The 17,252-nt window shown below is 63.7% G+C and overlaps 1 protein-coding gene across 4 annotated transcripts in view; it reads left to right on the top strand.

Moving 5' to 3' along the window:
* The window catches only part of ESPNL (espin like), a 37,901-nt gene extending 21,388 nt beyond the window's left edge, over positions 1 to 16,513 (top strand). Inside the window, exons 5-9 of one of the 4 annotated variants that reach the window (XM_037849358.1) lie at positions 4,542 to 4,673; positions 10,488 to 10,602; positions 11,196 to 11,326; positions 11,514 to 11,705; positions 13,457 to 16,513. In XM_037849358.1, the coding sequence (XP_037705286.1) occupies positions 4,542 to 4,673; positions 10,488 to 10,602; positions 11,196 to 11,326; positions 11,514 to 11,705; positions 13,457 to 14,965 (2,079 nt within the window). In that variant the 3' untranslated portion in view covers positions 14,966 to 16,513. The remainder of the gene's footprint in view (positions 1 to 4,541; positions 4,674 to 10,487; positions 10,603 to 11,195; positions 11,327 to 11,513; positions 11,706 to 13,456) is intronic. The other 3 variants (XM_037849359.1, XM_037849361.1, XM_037849362.1) reach the window with 3 other exon arrangements.
* The last annotated feature ends 739 nt before the right edge of the window (positions 16,514 to 17,252 follow it).

The following is a 17,252-nucleotide window of genomic DNA, read 5'->3' on the forward strand; positions in this document are numbered from 1 at the left end:
TATGCCCAAAGACAGATTGCTCTGTGGTGTCCAGTCCACGCAGTTCCTGGCTTTTTACCTACTTTCCTGGAGGAGTAACTAAAACATACAGCTCACCAGTCTGCCATCTTGCCCCGCCTCCTCTCTTGTTACTTTTAATATTTTCATTTTGTCTTTGGTTTTCTACCGTTTTGCTATGATTTGACCAGGAGTCTAATCCTTTTATTTATCCTACTTGGGATTTGTTGGGCTTCTTGAATTTGTGCTTTGGTGTTATTCACCTGCTCTGTAAAATTCTCAGCCATTATCTGTTCAAATATTACCTCTTCCCCATTCGGTTTTGCTCCCGTTTGGTGATTAATATTACATATATATTGGAACTTACTGTATCTGCTGTTGTTTTTTTGTTTGTTTGTTTTCACTTTATTGTCTCTTTATGCTGTATTCTGGATCACTTCTTCTGACTGATTTTCTATTCACTAATTCTTCAGCTTCAGTTTTTAATTTTGTTATTATTGATATCTCCTAGGCCTCTATTTAATGCTTTTTCAAATCTGCTGTGTCACTTTTTATAGTTTTTATTTCCATGTCTAAATTTTCAAGCTTGTTTTTTTTTAAATTCAGTTTTATTGAGATATATTCATGTACCGTACAGTCACCCATGGCGTACAATCGCACTACCGTCACGTAGCTGTGCATTCATCACCACAGTCTATTTTTGAACATTTTCCTTATCAAGCTTGGTTTTATTTCTTTAAAAGCAGTTGGCATAGTTTTTTGGTAGTTTGTGAGTTCTCATGTCTGTGTGGATCTATTTCTTTGTTGGATTTTCTGCTTCTCATTTATGGCATCTTATTTCCTGGTGTTCCTGGTTTTATTTGACTATATGCTAGATGTTATATTTGAAAAAATGATTTGTAGAAGTCATCTGAGGCCTCAGACGATAGCTTATTTGCCTCTGCCAGGCACAAATGGGCATTCCAAGCCCAGGATCTTCTTAGTCCAGAATCCAAGCTGGATGTTCCCTGAACCTGGATTTTGCTGGTCTCAGAGAGGGACGGCTTACTTCTGGTTTGCCCTTTCTCTGAGGGTGGAGTCCTCTCCCCAGTCCTATGACGCTGCTGAAAGAACAGCTCACTTGTTTCCCCACGCGAACAGGGAGAAGGTTTATTCAGTGCACACGCAGGAAGGGCCTGTGGGCATCTCGCAAGCGGAGAGGCAAGAGGCCCCCGGTGTTGGGGGCAATTTGCTGTTATTGCTTAGCTTTACTTACTCCTCTCCTCTTCCCCCTTCTTGTTAGATCCAAGTGGCTTATTAACAAGAATTTTCTGATAGCCGCTCTATTAGGTCTTGTCTTTGCAAAACAGGACTTTGAAAAACATACAAGTCAGGCTCTTCCCCCCACTCCCTTCCCTCCGGGTGGTGCCGGGCGGCGCGTGCACTTGGGCGGGTCGGCCGCCCAGGTATTGTGGTAGGTGGCAGCCCCAGGAGGGTTGTCCTTGCGGGACAGGCCGTCCTGGCCTTGCTCAGCCATCCTTGCTCAAGGCTTCTTCTCGGTGTCCTCTCTGCCCTCTCGGGTCCCTGCTCTATTCTCAGGGTGTCTCCAAGCCTACCAAGGAGAGGGGAGTGAAGGTCCTTATTTTGGCTTTACCGTCACTCCCATGACTAGGCAAGTCCAAGTGGAGGGAGGTCCAGGGTGGCAGCTCAGGACAGAGCCAGTGGCTCCAGTGTTAATTAAGAAATAAACAGTCTTACCTGCCACATCGAGTGTCACCCAGGGCTCCTCTAGGTTGATGATCACGTGAAGTCCGCAGAGCCATCGTGGCCTTGGGGACCCTCAGCCTTCACTCGTCCTGAGCAGGGCTCTGGGGGCCATCCTGCCCCCCTCGGAAGACAGCACAGTCCCTGGCCCACTGCCCCTGTTGGCAGCACCTGGAGCAAGGCCCCTGTGGGTCCCAAGGTCGAGGGTTGTCTCAAGGTTTCGGGCTCTCTCTCTGCCAGTGGCCCTCTGACCCACAGTTGAAGTGAGGCCCTTGAGTCCTGGAGCCACAATTTGGGTGGCCTCGAGGGTACAGGGCACCTCTAACAGCGATGGCAGGAAGCTGAGCCTGTTCCCCGGTCTCCTGTTTTCCTCTTGGCCTCCTCCTCCTCGGCCTTGGCCCGGTTGTTAAAGGCAGAAAAGGCCGTTTCTAGCAGTCGTGAGTGGGAGGTGTGGGGCCCGTGAGCCTCTGCAGCTTTCTCCAGGTATCAGGGGCAGACTGGCTGGTGAAGTGGGTGACCAGCAAAATCTGACCTTCTCAAGGGTGCAGCTGACATTAGGGTGCTTCTCAGAGCCTCCACTAGCCTCCCCTGAACAGGGGCGGGTTTTCCCTTTCCTCTGAGTGAGCTCCCACAGCTTATTACGGTTGGCTGTCTTGGTGGTGCGCTTTCCTGTGCCGTCTAACAAACAGGCCGTGGTGTGGTCCCTACTGGCTAAGGGGATCATCAAGAACTTCTCCTCTAATGGAAGCTGAGACACAGGCACAACACAGGCAACAAGTTCCTCTCGGGTCCTTGTCTTGATAGAGCTGTAAGCGTCTGGGCAGAGGGGGTCTTTGAGCACTTTCCCTGTTTACCGGAGGATGGTGTTGTAATTGAGAGTCCATGGAGGCCAGGCCTCCCCATCTCCTAGCTGATATTGACTTTTGGTGTTTCCCACTTTCTCTGGAAAAGGACATAGAGGAGCCTCACTAGCTCCAGTGTGACCACGTGGCATCTCAACGCACATCAGAGCTGGGCAGTTTCCTCTCCGCTGGCCTAGTCTCTTGGGAACATGGAGGGTACAGTTGCTGGGCATCCCTGGGACACCTTTCCTGAGGGATGCCTGGACCTACCTTCCAGGGGGGTTCTCGGGCCTTGCCTAGAAGAATTCCAGGGCAATGCTCTTGAGGAATCCTTCCTCTCCGCAGGCCCAATCTCTTGGGAAAACGGGAGCAATGTCACCAGGTGACCCTGGGTCGAGTCGCCAGGTGTCCCTGGACGTTCCTCCATGGGAGACGTCTAGACCCATGCTCTGGAGGTGGGGACACTCGCCCCACCTGAGAGAAGTCCAGGACAGTGCTCTGGGGAATACCTTCATCCCCCAGTTTACTGTTTGCTGAGCGCTAAAGAGCGAGCACGCTCTAGAACAAGGGAGCTTTATGTTCATCTGTAATAGGTCTCATAGAGACTGAACAATCTGGGCCTGGGGGGGAGACGCTCCCCCTGGGAGGTTCCTAGTTCCCGTGAGCGTGGACCAGAGGTGACTCCCTAGAATGTCAAAGGCAACACCTTATTTGGTACAAGAATCCTTAGCCCAGAATCCTGTGTTACAAAAGAAATAATGTGCAGAAGCATCAAAAGCCAGACAGAGGAGAAAGAGGGAGACTCTTGAGGAGGCCAGGAGAGGCCCTCTGCAGAAGAGGAGAAGAGAGGAGCAAATCCAGCAGGAGGAAGGACCTGAAGGGCCAGGAAATGCTATCAAGCAAGAGGATCAAGAGGTGGTCCCCAGAGGGGAAGAAAGGGGAGAATGTGGGAAGTCTCGGAGAACTGAGGAGAGAGAGAGAGAAGAATGGGGGGGCTTGATCTGGGTCCCAGTGCTCTCCTGCACGACACGGGGAGAAGCCCCAGTCAGGTCTCAAGGGCAGCACCACCCGCCGCTGTAAGTCTCCTGGGATCTGCACGGCACAGAGACGAGCTCCTGCCACCTCTGCGGAGAGAGCCAGAGAGCTTGGAGTGGGCTGAGATTATGTCCTGGGGGAGCCGGGCCAGAGTCCCCAGATTCCTCAGGGCCCGAGGACACAGGAGAGGGTAACAACGAGCCCATGAGAAGAAATGTGAAAGCTCACAGCCAAGCCTCCCGGGCGACAGGCATGGCCCACCCGTCCGGATGGTCAAAAGGAGAAGCGTCTCCTGGCTGGCTCGCCAAAAACATGTTGCCGGTGTTGAATTCCTAGGCTCTTGGCCATGCTGCAAGAGCGAATGCAAGGGCACAGCACAGATCAAGCAAGTAGGTAGAAAATTTATTAAGAGCCCATGCCAGAAGGGCACGTGGGCTCTCTTGCAAGAGAAGAGGTGAGCAGCGAGAGGCCAGCACAGCTCACCTTTGCCACTGTCTCTCCTGCATCTGCAAATGTACCCATGGCAAAGGCAGCTCTGAGTGCTAGCCTAACCCGCTCTGAGATTTCTTGTCTTCTGAGTTGGGCCCGGTAATTCCTCACTGTCCTGTTACCTCTTTGATGCTTTAAGAAGGTGGTTTTTGCATCTGGTCCGTGGCTTACACTGTCCTGGGGAAGGGGCCTCAGGCACCTGCTATGGAGCATTTGACTGCCCAGCACAAGGGCAAGTGCAGCCTGCGTGGGGCACTGTCAGGGCCAGAGGAGGGTGCTTGGGGACTGGGGCCGGGGGGCACGGGGCAGGGCTCAGGGCCCCACTGCCCATATCCAGTTCTGCAGAATGGTGGTGGGGCCGTGGGGAAACTCCTCACCTGTGAGGTGGGAGGGGCCCTGCCTTGAAGCCAGGTGCGATGTGCCCCACCCCCGCAGTGCTGCCAGGCCTTGGTCTCCCACCACGTGGACCCTTCCCTGAGGGACGAAGATGGCTACACTGCGGCTGACCTGGCTGAGTACCACGGACACCAAGGCTGCGCCCAGTTCCTGCGGGCTGCAGCCTGGCCGGTAAGGCCTCCGGGGGCCTCGTCCGGGTGGAGGGTGAGGGGGGCTTGTCTCTGCACCACGAGATTTGCCAGGTCAGGGCCGGTCCTCAGGCAAGGGTCAGGGCTGGGGCTGAGGCTGGGGCTGGGGCGGGACATGGGGGGCTGCTGTACCCGCTCCCCCCTCGGGGCATCTCCTCAGGGGTCTGGGGCCATCAGAGGTGGCGACAGCAACTTCCCCAGCCAGGGTTCCTGCCTCCGCTGTCACCGGACCGAAACGCGCCCCCAGGCATGCTTGCTATTAGGGGACAGCCCCAGGGACTCGGGGACATGGAGTGGTTTTAGAAACTAGAATTTCGGTTACTGTTGGAAGTGACTTATTTGGTGTTTATTGATTTACCTACTAAACATTCGATTGGTGTGGGTCGGTCAAAGGTGGCCTCTCTGGCATGGGCTCGGGAAGCTGGTGGGCTCGGTGGGTTTCTGGTGCAGTGGACGGAGCTTTGCGGCTCCAGCTGCCCCCACCCCTGCCTCCCTGGCGGCCGTGCATTCCTGTGGCTCTGCCTCGCTCCCTGGGGAGGGCGCATGCTCAGCAGGGGTCCCTGCCTGGCCTCTGGGGTCCCCCAGCTCACCCTCGCAGGGTCTCTGTGTCCCCTGCCTCCCACCCCCAGCCCTTCCTGGTCACTCGTGCCCGAACCTCAGGGGTGGGGTTCTGGTTGCTCTCCTGGTGCCCCTGGGGCTGTGGGGGCCGGGCCATCCCTGGCTCCCTGTGGTTTTTCTTCCCAAGGGCTGTGCCTCCTCCCCGGGCCCTGCTGCTCCCTGGGGTCGGGATGGGAGCCCCTTCCCTCAGGGTCCGCCACGCCCTTCTGGACCAGCAGTGACGCCTCCACTCCCCACCTGGGGGCCAACCTCTCAGGAGCTCACCTGTGCCGCCCCTGGGGGTCGTGTGTCCTCTGGGCCACACCTCGGTCACTCCTGCCAGCTCTTGCCAACCAAACCCTCGCTTTCGAGGCAAATTGACAGGAGCTTCCGGAGCCCGTCTGGGAGCTTGGGGTTAAGGACTGAGTGCTGTTTTCTTGTCTTCTGCCATCCGTGGAGGGGCCGAGGCCGTGGGCACCCACGGGGAGGGAGAGCCGGGTGGGCTGCCCTTACCAACCCCACAGCCCACTGGGTGGGGCTGCTCGGGGCTGTGGGACCCGCTGGCTGGGGTCTTGACTCCACTGGTGTGGGAGGTGCCATCGCATGTCCAGCCCGGCTGTCGTCAAACTTGCTTTGTGGGGTTCAGGGACACCGGGGACCCCTGTGTGGGGGGGACAGTGGAGGGAAAACTGCAGCTGGTCACTGAGGCTGGAGGCCGTGGGCTCTGCTGCCAGCAGGCCAGGGTGGGACAGCAGGGGGTGCTGGTCCCTTGCCCTGCCGGGAGCCCCCCGCTTCCCACATGTCCTCGGGCTGTGCCCCACACTGTCAGGGAGGGGCTGCGGGCCGGATGCAATATTGACGGCAATGCAATATCCAGTGGTCGCCTGCCCCGGCCTCGGAGGGGTGCTGGAATCCGCCGTGTCCCCCCGAGAGGGCGGCCCGCGCCTGTCCCCACTGGACGCCAGGCCCCAGAGGGGCAGGCCGAGCGAGGCTGGGCAGGACGGGCGAGCCTGGCCCCAGGGAAGAGCCCTGGGTGCTGCCCCGGGTGGCCGGGGCCTCTCCCTCCCTCTGCACCGCTGTAACCCGGGCGACGGGGCCTCCTCCCCAGACAGGGTGGGCCAAGCCCCCGCCACCACCTCTGCCCTCAGCCTGGGCTGGGTTCCGGGTGTGGCTCTGTCCAAGGGTGGGGGACAGAGGCTCCTCCGCCCCGTGTGTGGGGACCGAGCCTACAGTGTCTTGGGGTGTCCAGGGCTGGCCGGCCCGTGCCCCTCGTCTCTGCCACTCCCTCTCCTGCACCTGCCTGCTGGAGCCCCCAGACCGCAGAGAGGGGAGAGGGAAGGGAAGGGAAGGGGCACGGAGGGGAGGGAGGGGGCACGGCAGGCAGCCCCTGAGCCTCAGAGGGGACGGCGGGTTGAGCTCCTCTGGCCCTGTGGCTGCTGGCAAGTCCTGAGCCTCTGGGAGCTTGTGTCCTAATCCGTAAAGGGATGGGAGAGCCTTGTCACCGGCAAGCAGATCTGTGTCCAGCCCCAGCAGGGCACCTGCCACGGTGGGTCCCAGGCACCGGCTAATCCTCTGCCCAGGCCATTTTACAGATGGGGAAACTGAGGCCCAGGGGCGCAGGCCCTCCTTGGCCGCGTCCCACTCCTGGCCGGTAATTGAATCTCAGCTGCTGTGGCTGGTGTCAGCGCCGATCCGTGGGCCATGATTTCCTCGGCCGGGTGGCATTACAGGCCTGTAACCCGGCTCACTGCGGTGCCCTCGATGCATAATGCATGGCAGACTCAGCCGCTGCTCAAATCTCACCAAAAGTATGGAAGCGGGAGAGCCGGGCCCTGGGAGGTGCCAGCCGCGGGCACTCAGAAGCCCGGTGCCAGGGCCCGGGGCAGCATGGGGTCCTCGGACCCCAGCAGAGCCGGACACCTGCCGCCCTCCGGAGCCATGTGGATCGGGCTGGTGTGACGGCCCGATCGTAGGGGACACAGGGACGCGGCTGCTCCACCGCCTGGAAGCATCACAGAGACCATCATTACGTGGCAGAAGAAAGTGCGTATCAAGCCCCGCCAAGTGCCAGGCCTGTCCCAGTGCTTTCCAGAATGTTCATCTTGCAAGCAGCTCTGCAAAGTTCTGATTTACAGCTGAGGACGCGGGCTCTGTGGGGAGGGGTTGCTCTCCCAGGACTCCCGTCAGTAAGGCCTGGAACCAGAACCAGAATGTGGGCCCAGGGCCAGGGGTCCCTGCCCCTCCAGCTCCCTGCCCGCCCGTCCCCCCCACCTGGGGGCCACTGCTCCCCACCCAGGCCCCTCAGTGCTCTGCCCGGGCTTGGCAGGCACGGGGGAGGCCAGTGGGGCGGTCCTGCTGGCGAGGGGCCCACCCGGCTTGGCCTTCCTCCATCCGTCTGTCTGTCCGACTGTCAGACCCCACCTCCCTGGTCCATACTCCGTCAGGATGTTGTGGATGCCAGCAGAGGACCTGAGACACAGGACTTCGCTGAGGTGTGTGTGTCGGTGCCCGTGGCCTCCAGGTCCCGGGGTTCTGCCGTGGACCCCACGGACGCTGCGTCCACAGGAGGCTCCCGTCACGACTGGGGACAGCCGCCCTTTCATAGCAAGCAGCAAGTGTGGCCGCTCGGTCCCCTGAGGCTGCTTGTGGTGAGCACCCCTGAGGAACAGCCCGGCAAGGTGCGCAGCTGCACGAGGGACCCAGTGTCGTGCCCCCACCCCCGGCCCCCGACAGGCCCCTGCTGATGTCCCCGGGGCAAAGGGGCAGCGACTCGAGGGGCCTTTGGGCCTGGCAGGGAGCAAGGACTGGGGTCTCCAGCAAGGGGGAGCTGGAGAAGGCCTGCTGCCCTCTCGGGGCCTTGGTTTCCCCCACTGGGCCCTGGGAGTGGTACTGGCGCTGGGAGGACCCCTCAGGGTGGTCTCCCATCCAGAAAGGGCCCCTGTGAGGGTTGCCGTGACCCGGGGGTCCCGGGTTTCTCCCTGCTCCGGCCCTCCCCCACCCGCGAAGGGTCAGCCGCTCTCCAGCCCCCGCGCTGTGTTGGGTTAAAGGCTCCGTGGTTAGGGATCCCACGCCCGGCCCGAGCCCGCCGGCCACCAGCCACCTTGGCCGTCAAATATTAATGTGTTGGGGCACAGCCCCCCTCCGACGTGCCTCTGCCCATGGCTGAGCTATCTCCGCAGTCCCCTGGCTGGGCTGCTGGACGTCCCTCCCTCCACCCTGGGGCTCCCAGATTCCTGGAAGGAGCAAGGTGCATGGTGCCAGGCAGGGGCTTGGGGCCTCCCCCTAACCCCACGGCCTCAGTGGGCTGACAGTCCCAGGGGGGGTGACCAAGGGGCTGTGGGCCATGGACACAGACTTGGAGTTCTCCTGAGGGCACCCCTGGGCTGGGGTGCCCAAGACGACCTGCCCTTCTTTGGGGCTGCAAGGCTCCTAGTGGAGAGCACAACTGGCCCCCCGAGCTGAGAGCAAGGGGCCAACCTCCGGGAGGTCCAGGGCCAGCAAGGCCCAGCGCTCAACGGAAAGAGTCTCGAGACGGCCACGGCGGGGCATGAGCCAAGCGGGGGCCTCCTGAGCTTGGGGTCCTTCCGAGCAGAGAGCCCTTCTGGGCGTGGACCCTCAGCTGCTACACAGGTTGCTCCCCCTGGACCCCTGCCCTGTCCCCAGGCCTCACGTCCTGAAATGGGGGCCCTGGGTTTGAACCCAGGTCCTCGGCCGAGCTCAGAGCTCTTTCCAGCCCTATCCTGGGCCCCCTGAGGGCCACGTCCAGCCTCTCCCTGCCCACGGGACAGAGGGGGAGGAGCTCTTGCCTCACTGCCGGGTGGGAGGCTGAGAGGGGGAGTCACGTGGCCCTCGGAGCTGGGGAACGAGCTGCCCAAGGGGCACCTGGAGACACTGGCACAGCCCGGGGTCCGGGGCATCCTGCTCGAGTGTCCAGCCTTTAGCCTCGGGAGGCGGGCAGTGCCCACGGCTCCGGCGGAGGACGGCTGGTGTCAGCCAGCAGAGGGACACAGGGGAGGCGGGCAGTGCCCAGTGCTGTGGCACCGCCCCCAGGGTCAGCACCCTCAGGACTCACGTCCCCAGCGACACCCCCAGGAGATGGTGGGGTGGGCGTCTCGGCTCCCGTTGCTCACCGGGGAAAGCCGTGGCCCCGTGGGCCGAGCCGGGTCTGCACCTCCAGGCCCAGGGATCTTGTGGGCTCCCCAGCAGTCAGCGCAGGGCGGGGGGGACAAGCCCAGGTCCGAGTGGGGTGATGGCCCTGTGCCCTTGAATGCTGGGCCCGTTGGCAGCCCACCCCCCCCAGTCCACAGCCCCCCCAGCTCCTTACCAAGTCCCTCGCTGAGCTGTCCTGCCCGGACACGGGGCTTGTGTCAGGGAGGGGGGTTTCCAGCGGGGCCGTCTCAGCATCCCCATCAGGGACGGTCCTGCAGGGTGCGCCTGTGCCCGTGTGTGCCTGTGTGCGCATATCTTCACGTGTGCACACCTGTGTGGACACGTGTGTGCCTGTGTTTCCCTGCATGTGCGCGTGTGTGTGCCTGTGTACCTGTATGTGTGCGCCTGCATGGCCATGTGTGAGCCTGTGTGTGAGCACACCTGCGTGGGCATGTGGGCACCTGTGTGTGTGCACCTGCGCATGTGTGTGCACCTGCATGGCCGTGTGTGGGCCTGTGTGTGCGTGTGTGCACCTGCATGGATGCACCTGCATGGATGTGTGTGCACCTGTGTAGGCATGTGCACCTATGTGTGCACCTGCATGGGCATTTTGCCAAAGGGAGCTGAGCACAAGCTGCACTCCTAGCCTTGACCCCACCGTGCCTTGACCCAGTGTCCCCTGAGGCTGTGTCCCGGAGGGAGCCGGGAGCCGGGAGCCGGGTCTGGAGAGGGGACGGTGCTCCCCGGCAGAGGTGGCCTGTGGGGCCGTCAAGGTGGAGGGCTCGTGAGCGAGGGCATCCAGACGAGCACGGCGGTGTTTGGGGAGCCCCTGGTCGTCAGGTGGAGGGAGGGGAGCGGGGTGGGAGAGCCAGACCCCAAGGGGCCTTGGCCCCTGCAGACCTGGCCCCCTGTGCCCCTCCCTGAGGTGCTTGCCCCCCAGGTCGGGTCCTGGCCTCGCCCGCTGGCGGCCCCCAGCCCCACCCGGAAGAGCTGGGCACCCCCGAAGTCAAGGCCCCCTCGGGCTCCCGCTGACCAGGCCTGTGCCCTGCAGGTGCCGCTGCTGCTGACGCCCCCGCCGCCGCCCTTCCCGCCTCCCCCGCTGTCGGCCACGAGGCCCGCCCTGGAGGACGGCAGGAGAGGGGCCTCGGGTCTCGGGAGCCCCACCCGTGAGTACCCATCTGGGGGCTCGTGAGGGTCCCGGGAGGGGGAGCGAGGTCAGGTCGGGCTAGCGGGGCCTTGTCCCTCAGCAGGCGCCGCGGTGGTGAGGGAAACCCCCCGCAGGAAGCACGCTCGCTCAGACGTGTAATTGCGTGTGGGTCTGTGTGTCCGTCTGGAGTGCGACGTGATGCTTCTTACCCTGGGTTGTGGCAGAAGCACCTCAAGGCCTCTAGGGGTGTGGAGGGGTGGGGAGGGGGCAGGAGCTCTGCAGGCTGACGGGCTGCACTGGGCTGCACTGGGCCGCACTGGGCCCAGACCCCCGAGCCCCAGGCTGGCCCAGCTCCTTCCAGGCCGCAGGGGGCCGGGGTGAGGGCTGCGGACGGGATGGGGGGGTGAAACGCAGCCTCTGGGATCCGCCAGGCTTGGGGCAGGCCCCGGCGACGCCCTGGAAAAAGACCCAGGGACAGATGAATTTCAGGGGTCAGTAACAGGGTGTGGCGGCTGTCCCCAAGCCCAGGGTCCCTGAGGCTGGGTGTCGCACTCGCCATCCCCCTGCGTCTCTGGTGGCCCCCCGACTCCAGCTGCCCCTTCCTGGCACTAGCAGCAGCAGCAGCAGCAGCAGCGGCTCCCTGCCCGGCCCGGCCCCGCCAGCCTGCCCAGCCTCTCTCCAGGGAGCAGCCGGCCTGCGCAGCCCCCCAGGGGACCCCCACCACTGCTGTGGCTGTCCCCACGGTGCGTCCCCCTCCCCAGCTGACCCCAAAACCCAGCAGCTCCCTCCGTGACCTCGGAGGTGGGCCAGGCTGGGTCCCAGGCCTCCCCAGTCCTGCTCCCGGGCAAGGCCCACCCCCACCCGCACCCCCCCACCCCCGCCGCCAGCTGCCCCCTCCCTGCACTTTGGGTGTCCGCCGCGTCTGCACAGGGAGCCGAGTCGGCGGCAGTGAGGGACGCCCCGGACGGCCTGGTGTTGCTGCAGCTGGACGCGCTGCCCCCGGGCGGCCTGGACGGGCTGGTGCCCACGCGGGACGCGCGCGGCCGGCCCATCCCCGAGTGGAAGCGGCAGGTGATGGTGCGGAGACTGCGCCTGGGCTCCGAGGGGACGCCTGAGGCCCAGGTGGGGCCCGCAGGGGCGGGGCTGGGAGCCGGGGGCGGGGGGGGGGTGTCCCGGCAGGGGGAGAGGGAAGGTGGGGCCCCCGGAGCCAGGACTGGGGATCCGGAGACCCAGGTACGCAGGTGCCCCACTGCCGGCCCACTAGGACCTCAGCTTCCTCTTCCAGGAGAGACAGAGTCGACCTGATCAGAGGGTCTGAGTGGCACCCTGCATCTGCTCTGGAGCGCGATTCTCCTTTTACTTAATTTAACTGGTTTTTGTCAGGCGCCAACCTCCAGCAGGAAGACGGGTGCACCAGCTGAGCACCCCTGGGGGGCAAGATTGAGGTGCTGTGGGGAGAAGCAAAGCAGGGAAAGGGAGAGAGAGGATGGGGTGGGGGTTGTTCAACGAGGGCGGCATTTGGGAGGAGCACATCCTAGGCAGAGCCAGTGCAAAGCCCTGGGGGTGAGCAAGCTGCCTGAGGGGGAGGAGGGCAGGGCTGCAGTGGAGGGCATGAGCGAGCTGTGGGGGGTCAGGGAGGAAGCAGCGGATATTGGGGGACCCCTGTCAGGCTGCTGGGGTGCCTTCAAGGATCGGAGCAGAGAGGGCTGCGACTTCACTGGGATTTCTCCTGGAGCTCTCTGGCTGCAGTAGTTCTAGAATCTCACCCTCGAGGCCTCAGATTGTGTTTGAACCACGTTCTACAATCCGTGGTCTAGACCTGGGCTGTCACGTGAGACTACTTAGACTTAAATTAACTCACATTAGTTAGAAGTAAAATGTCTGCTCCTTGGCTGCACTGGGCATCCCAGGGTTCGGCAGCGCCCGTGGCTAGTGGTCCTGTCGTGGACGGCACTGGACACCTCCAGTGACACCGAACCGGACAGCGCTGCGGGGGTGGTCACCCATGGGGTGAAGGAAGGGCAGGCATGGGCGGGGTTCTTCAGCCTCAGCCGGGAAACCCGTAGAGTCTTGGCTTGGGGAAGGGCCCAAGGGTCTGCGAAGGTGCTGGGAACTCCGGGGTGGAGGGTGGAGAGGTTTGGGGTTACTGAGTCAGAGCCGATTGACCTTGGCCACAGCCTGGTAGAAGGCTAGGGGTCCCTGGGCTAGAGCCTCATGGGCCAGACCCCTGCCCACCCAGCACAGTGCCCCAGGCCCCGGCCGTGCTGGGTGGAAGAAGGCAGGCTTGGTCTCCGCCCCCGTGAACCGGGCAGCACAGCGGTGCCTGCCGCAGAGGGGACGCAGCTCAGGGCCACTCCGTGTCCACCTCCCCTGGAGCCCGTGAGCGCCTGGGGCGGGGGGTGGGGGCTGGAGCCCGGGGCCGGGGTGAGGTCAGCGGGGCTCGTTTGGATGATGTTAGCGGCCCATCAAGGGAACCCAGAACCAGTGGTGAGGCTGCCCGTCCTCCGGGGCTGCTGCCCAACCACAGAAGGTTCTAGAATTTGATCAGAAGGGACTGGGAGGCCTCTGAGGAGTGAGACCCTTTGGGTTAAACATTCAGGAGGAGAAGATGTGGGGAACTCAACCTTTTGCCAAGAGGGAACTGGCCCCCAATGGGGCTGAGGTCTTCCTTGGGCCCCACACTCTGGGCTGAGGCTGGGGTGCACCTTGCTCACTCATGACATCCAGGCCAAGGACCAGCTGGGTGACCACTGGTTGGGCGGGTCCCTGGGGGAGCTGGAACCTCGGGGAACGTCTCCTGGTGGGAGCTCGCCCTCTCCCAGCCGCAGCGCGCAGTGTGGCCTCTTTCCGCTGACCGGCCCTCTCTGTCCCAGGACGGCGGCGGGGGCCTGGGGTCCGCAGAGCAGGTGGCCTGGCGGTACTCGCAGACCCACCAGGCCATCCTGGGCCCCTTTGGGGAGCTGCTGACCGAGGACGACCTGGTGCACCTGGAGAAGCAGATCGCCCACCTGCAGCTGCAGCGCCGCTGCCAGGAGTACCAGAGCGAGCTGGGCCGACTGGTGGCCGAGCTGCAGGCCCTGCTGCCCACGCCGCTGGCCAGCATCACTGTCAACAGCCACTTGCTGCTCCAGGTGCCCGGGCCAGAGGGTGAGGAGGCTGCAGGGGCCGTGTCCGAGGACCTGGCACAGGCTGGTGGGCAGCCCCTGCCCTCCTGGTGCGGCCATGTCGTCCGCTTGATGCGCAGCATTTCCCTGCTGCTGAAGGGCATGAACGGGCTGGCTCAAGCTGAGGACAGGCCACAGGACACCCCCCGGGAGGCCCCAGATGGCCCCCCGCAGAGCGCGGCCCAGCACGAGATCCGCGAGTGTGGTGTGTCCGTGCGGACGCTGCGCAGCCATTTCGAGCTGGCCCCGGCCCCCCGCCCACCCTGCACCTCGAGTCCAGGGCCTGGGCAGTGCCCGAGAGGCTGCTGGGTGGCGTCTGGGGGCGGCCCCATGGGTGGGGAGCCCAGGCTGGGCAATGCAGAGGCGGCCGGCGACTCGGGCACTGGCCGCCTGGACCCGGGCAGCCTGCGCAAGGAGCGCATCATCACCCTCTTCCTCAGCCACTGGAAGCGGTCGGCCTACACACCGGCCCTCAAGACTGTGATCGGCAGGACCCTGGAAGCCCGCCAGGCCAGGCTGCGGGGCCAGGAGGCAGCCAGGGGTCCGTGGCCACCCTCCCCGCCGCCCCGTGGGGGCCCCCGGCTGTGGCAGCAGCGCAGCGCCATTGCCCACCTGCTGGGCAGCTGGAAGGCCATCATGGCACACGTGCCGGCCCGGCAGCTGCGGCGGCTCAGCCGACGGCCCCATGGCCCGCTGTCCCCGGAGCAGTTCCTGCCCCACGTGGACGGGGCTCCCGTGCCCTATGGCTGCCTCACCCTGGACCTCTTCATGCTGGGCTACTTCCAGCTGCTGGAGTGCGAGCTGCCCCCCGAGGAGCGCAGGACGCGCCACCTGCTGTGCTTTGAGGTCTTTGAGCACCTGGGTGCCCACGGCTGGGAGGCCGTGCGTGCCTTCCACAAGGCCGTGACCGACGAGGTGGCCGCTGGCCGCCGCACCTGGGCCGACGGCTTCGACGACATCAAAGCCCGCTTCTTCGGCTCCAGCCGGGGTCCGGGCTGGGACACAGAGCCCGGCCGTGAGACGGGCCTGGCCCCGCTCGGGCTGCTGTCCCCAGCCACCGCCGCCACCCCCTGCAGTGACCCCGAGCCCACGGCCCAGCAGCTGGGGCCCAGCCCCCAGTGGGGCAGCTTCAACAGCGAGGACATCTGTGGCTTCATCGACCGCAGCTTCGCCTTCTGGAAGGAGAAAGAAGCTGAGATGTTCAACTTTGGGGAGTGAGGCCGGGCTGGCCTCTGGGATGGGGTTTGGGGGGTGATTTAGGTTTTCTCTCCTCCTTTCCTTTTCCTTGCCACCCTGGTGGGCAGGTGAGCCCTGGGCAAGGCTGCCAGACGCGCCGTGGACTTGGCACCACCCTCCGGTCCTACAGCGACAACCGATGTGCTCCTTTTCCAAGCTGGGACCCACAGTTTTGAATCTTTCTCGCCACTAAGTCCCAAGAAGCCCCTCCGGCACCCAGAGCTGGCCCTGAAGCTGCTGTGCCCTGCGGTCGCCTCGGGCTTCCGGCTTTAGCTCCTGGGATGCTGGTGGTGTTGCCATGTGTGACGCCTTCCGGTGCCCCGGGCGCCCGAGCATCCTGTTCCTGGTGGCCCTGGCCCTGCTGGACCCTCGGTGGCCATCGACCTGAGCCTCGGGGCAGCGGCCCTGGGCCAGGCCTCTCTCTGTTCTGTCTGGTGACTTTGGGGGAGTCCCTTTACCTCCTGAGGGGTCTGTGAAATGGGGAGCAGCTGGGGGGTTGGAGAGAATAGGATTCACTGGGTAAAGACGCCTTCCTTTCAGACGCAGCCACCCTCCGGAATTCTCCGGATGCACATGCCAGCCACGGGCAGTTACCCACTGACTGGCATGTCGCCCTAGGCCCCCAGGGAGGCCCCAGTGTGGCTCCTGCCCACCCAGCAGGCCCCAGAGCACATCCACAGGAGAGGGGCTGGTGGAAACGGGGGCTGCCAAGCAGAGTGGGCCGGCACCCTGCTCCCAAGGGGGCTGTGAGGAGAGGAGGGCACATGGCAGGTGGGGACTTCACGTGGGTTTCCAGATGTGGGCTGCTGGGTGGGGTCTGAGAAGGAGTGGAGGGAAAAAGATGGAGTCGGCTTCGGGGACCCCCAGGCTGCAGAGTATCCTGTGAGTGGGGTGGCTTAGGGAGCTCCGAGTGGCCCGTCCCCAGCTCTGAGGCCCCTTGGCCTGCTGGGCAGTCCCCATGACAGCCAGGAGGATGGGCCATGCCCCCCAAGAGGCCTGAGGAGGGGGCAGGGCCCAAAGGGGACTTTGGAAGAGGGGCTTCTGCAACTGTGAGAAGGGCCCAGCAGGCCGATACGGTGAGGGGTTTCAGGAACCTCCCTCAGCCAGGTCCACTTAGGGCCAAGGCGGGCGTGATGGGGACAAACGTGCGCCATTCAGGCCTGGCGAGTGTCCTGCAGGGGCCCTGCCATACCCATCAGGCAGCGGCCAGGCAGAGCATGGAGGGCTGCAGGCTGCTGGTCAGAAGGGGCTGGAATGGAGACCCCCACTCCCCCGGGGCACAGAAGAGACACTTGGGGACATAGGAGGTTGGGGAGTGTGAATATTAGGTGGCAGCGCTGCCAGGGCCAGCGGGAGGTGGCACTGGGCTGGCCCCGGGCTGACAGCAGTCCACGGCTATCGCCCAGGGCCTGCTCTGGGAGGCTGGTCTAGAGGCTCGGGCCCTACTGGCTCCCTCCACCGCGGCAGGGCCTCAAGGTAGAGCTGAAACTGGACACGAGTTTGTTAAATAAAGACCCTGCTTTTGGCTGACCCCCCTCCTGCACTATTCACTCCCCGGTCCCCTGGGAGGGGCCCGGCGCCCACAGAGGGTCCTGCCCCTGGGGTGGACAGGGACACTGGGGGCAAGGCCGTCAGCCCCACGGGGCCTCGGCTTTCCCACCTTTGCAACGGGCGAGTGATGGGACGAGGCCCGGGTGGGCGGGGTCTTCGCCTGGGACGGCGGCAGGAGGGGCTGTTGGGGCCGAGCCCCAGACCAGCGGGTCGATGGGTCAAGGATGAGGTTCTGAGGTGCGGGGCACCGTCTGCCCCCAGCGGCGAGGCCTGGGATGCCGGGAGCGAGGTCCTGGTGCTCGGCCCGATGTGCAGCCGCTGGAGATGGACCACAGCTGGCCCACAATGTGCTGTCACCGCCCGGCGCCGGCTGGGGACACGGGGCAGGGGTTGGGGTTGGGGGAGCCCTTGGACAGGGGTGCCCGAAGATGCTGGGTGCTCTGTCCCCTCCTGGAGCTGACCCCCTTGTGTGCCACCTGCAGGACAGATGCTGTTCCGGGGGCCCGATGGTGGGGGCAGCAGCAGGAAGTCGGCTCACCCAGCTTGGGGGTCCTGCCTGCTGGCTGTGGTCTCGGGCCTGTCTCTCCTCGGCCCCCCAGGCCTCAGTTTCCCAGCCCAGGGGATTGACTGAGTCTGGCAGGGGGTGTCTCACCAGCACTGGGGTGGGGGGCTCCAGGATTCCAGAGAACTTGGGGTCCGGGAGTGCTGCCAGGTGGTG

This window comes from Choloepus didactylus, chromosome 9, assembly GCF_015220235.1.
Source record: "Choloepus didactylus isolate mChoDid1 chromosome 9, mChoDid1.pri, whole genome shotgun sequence".
Lineage (NCBI taxonomy): Eukaryota > Metazoa > Chordata > Mammalia > Pilosa > Megalonychidae > Choloepus > Choloepus didactylus.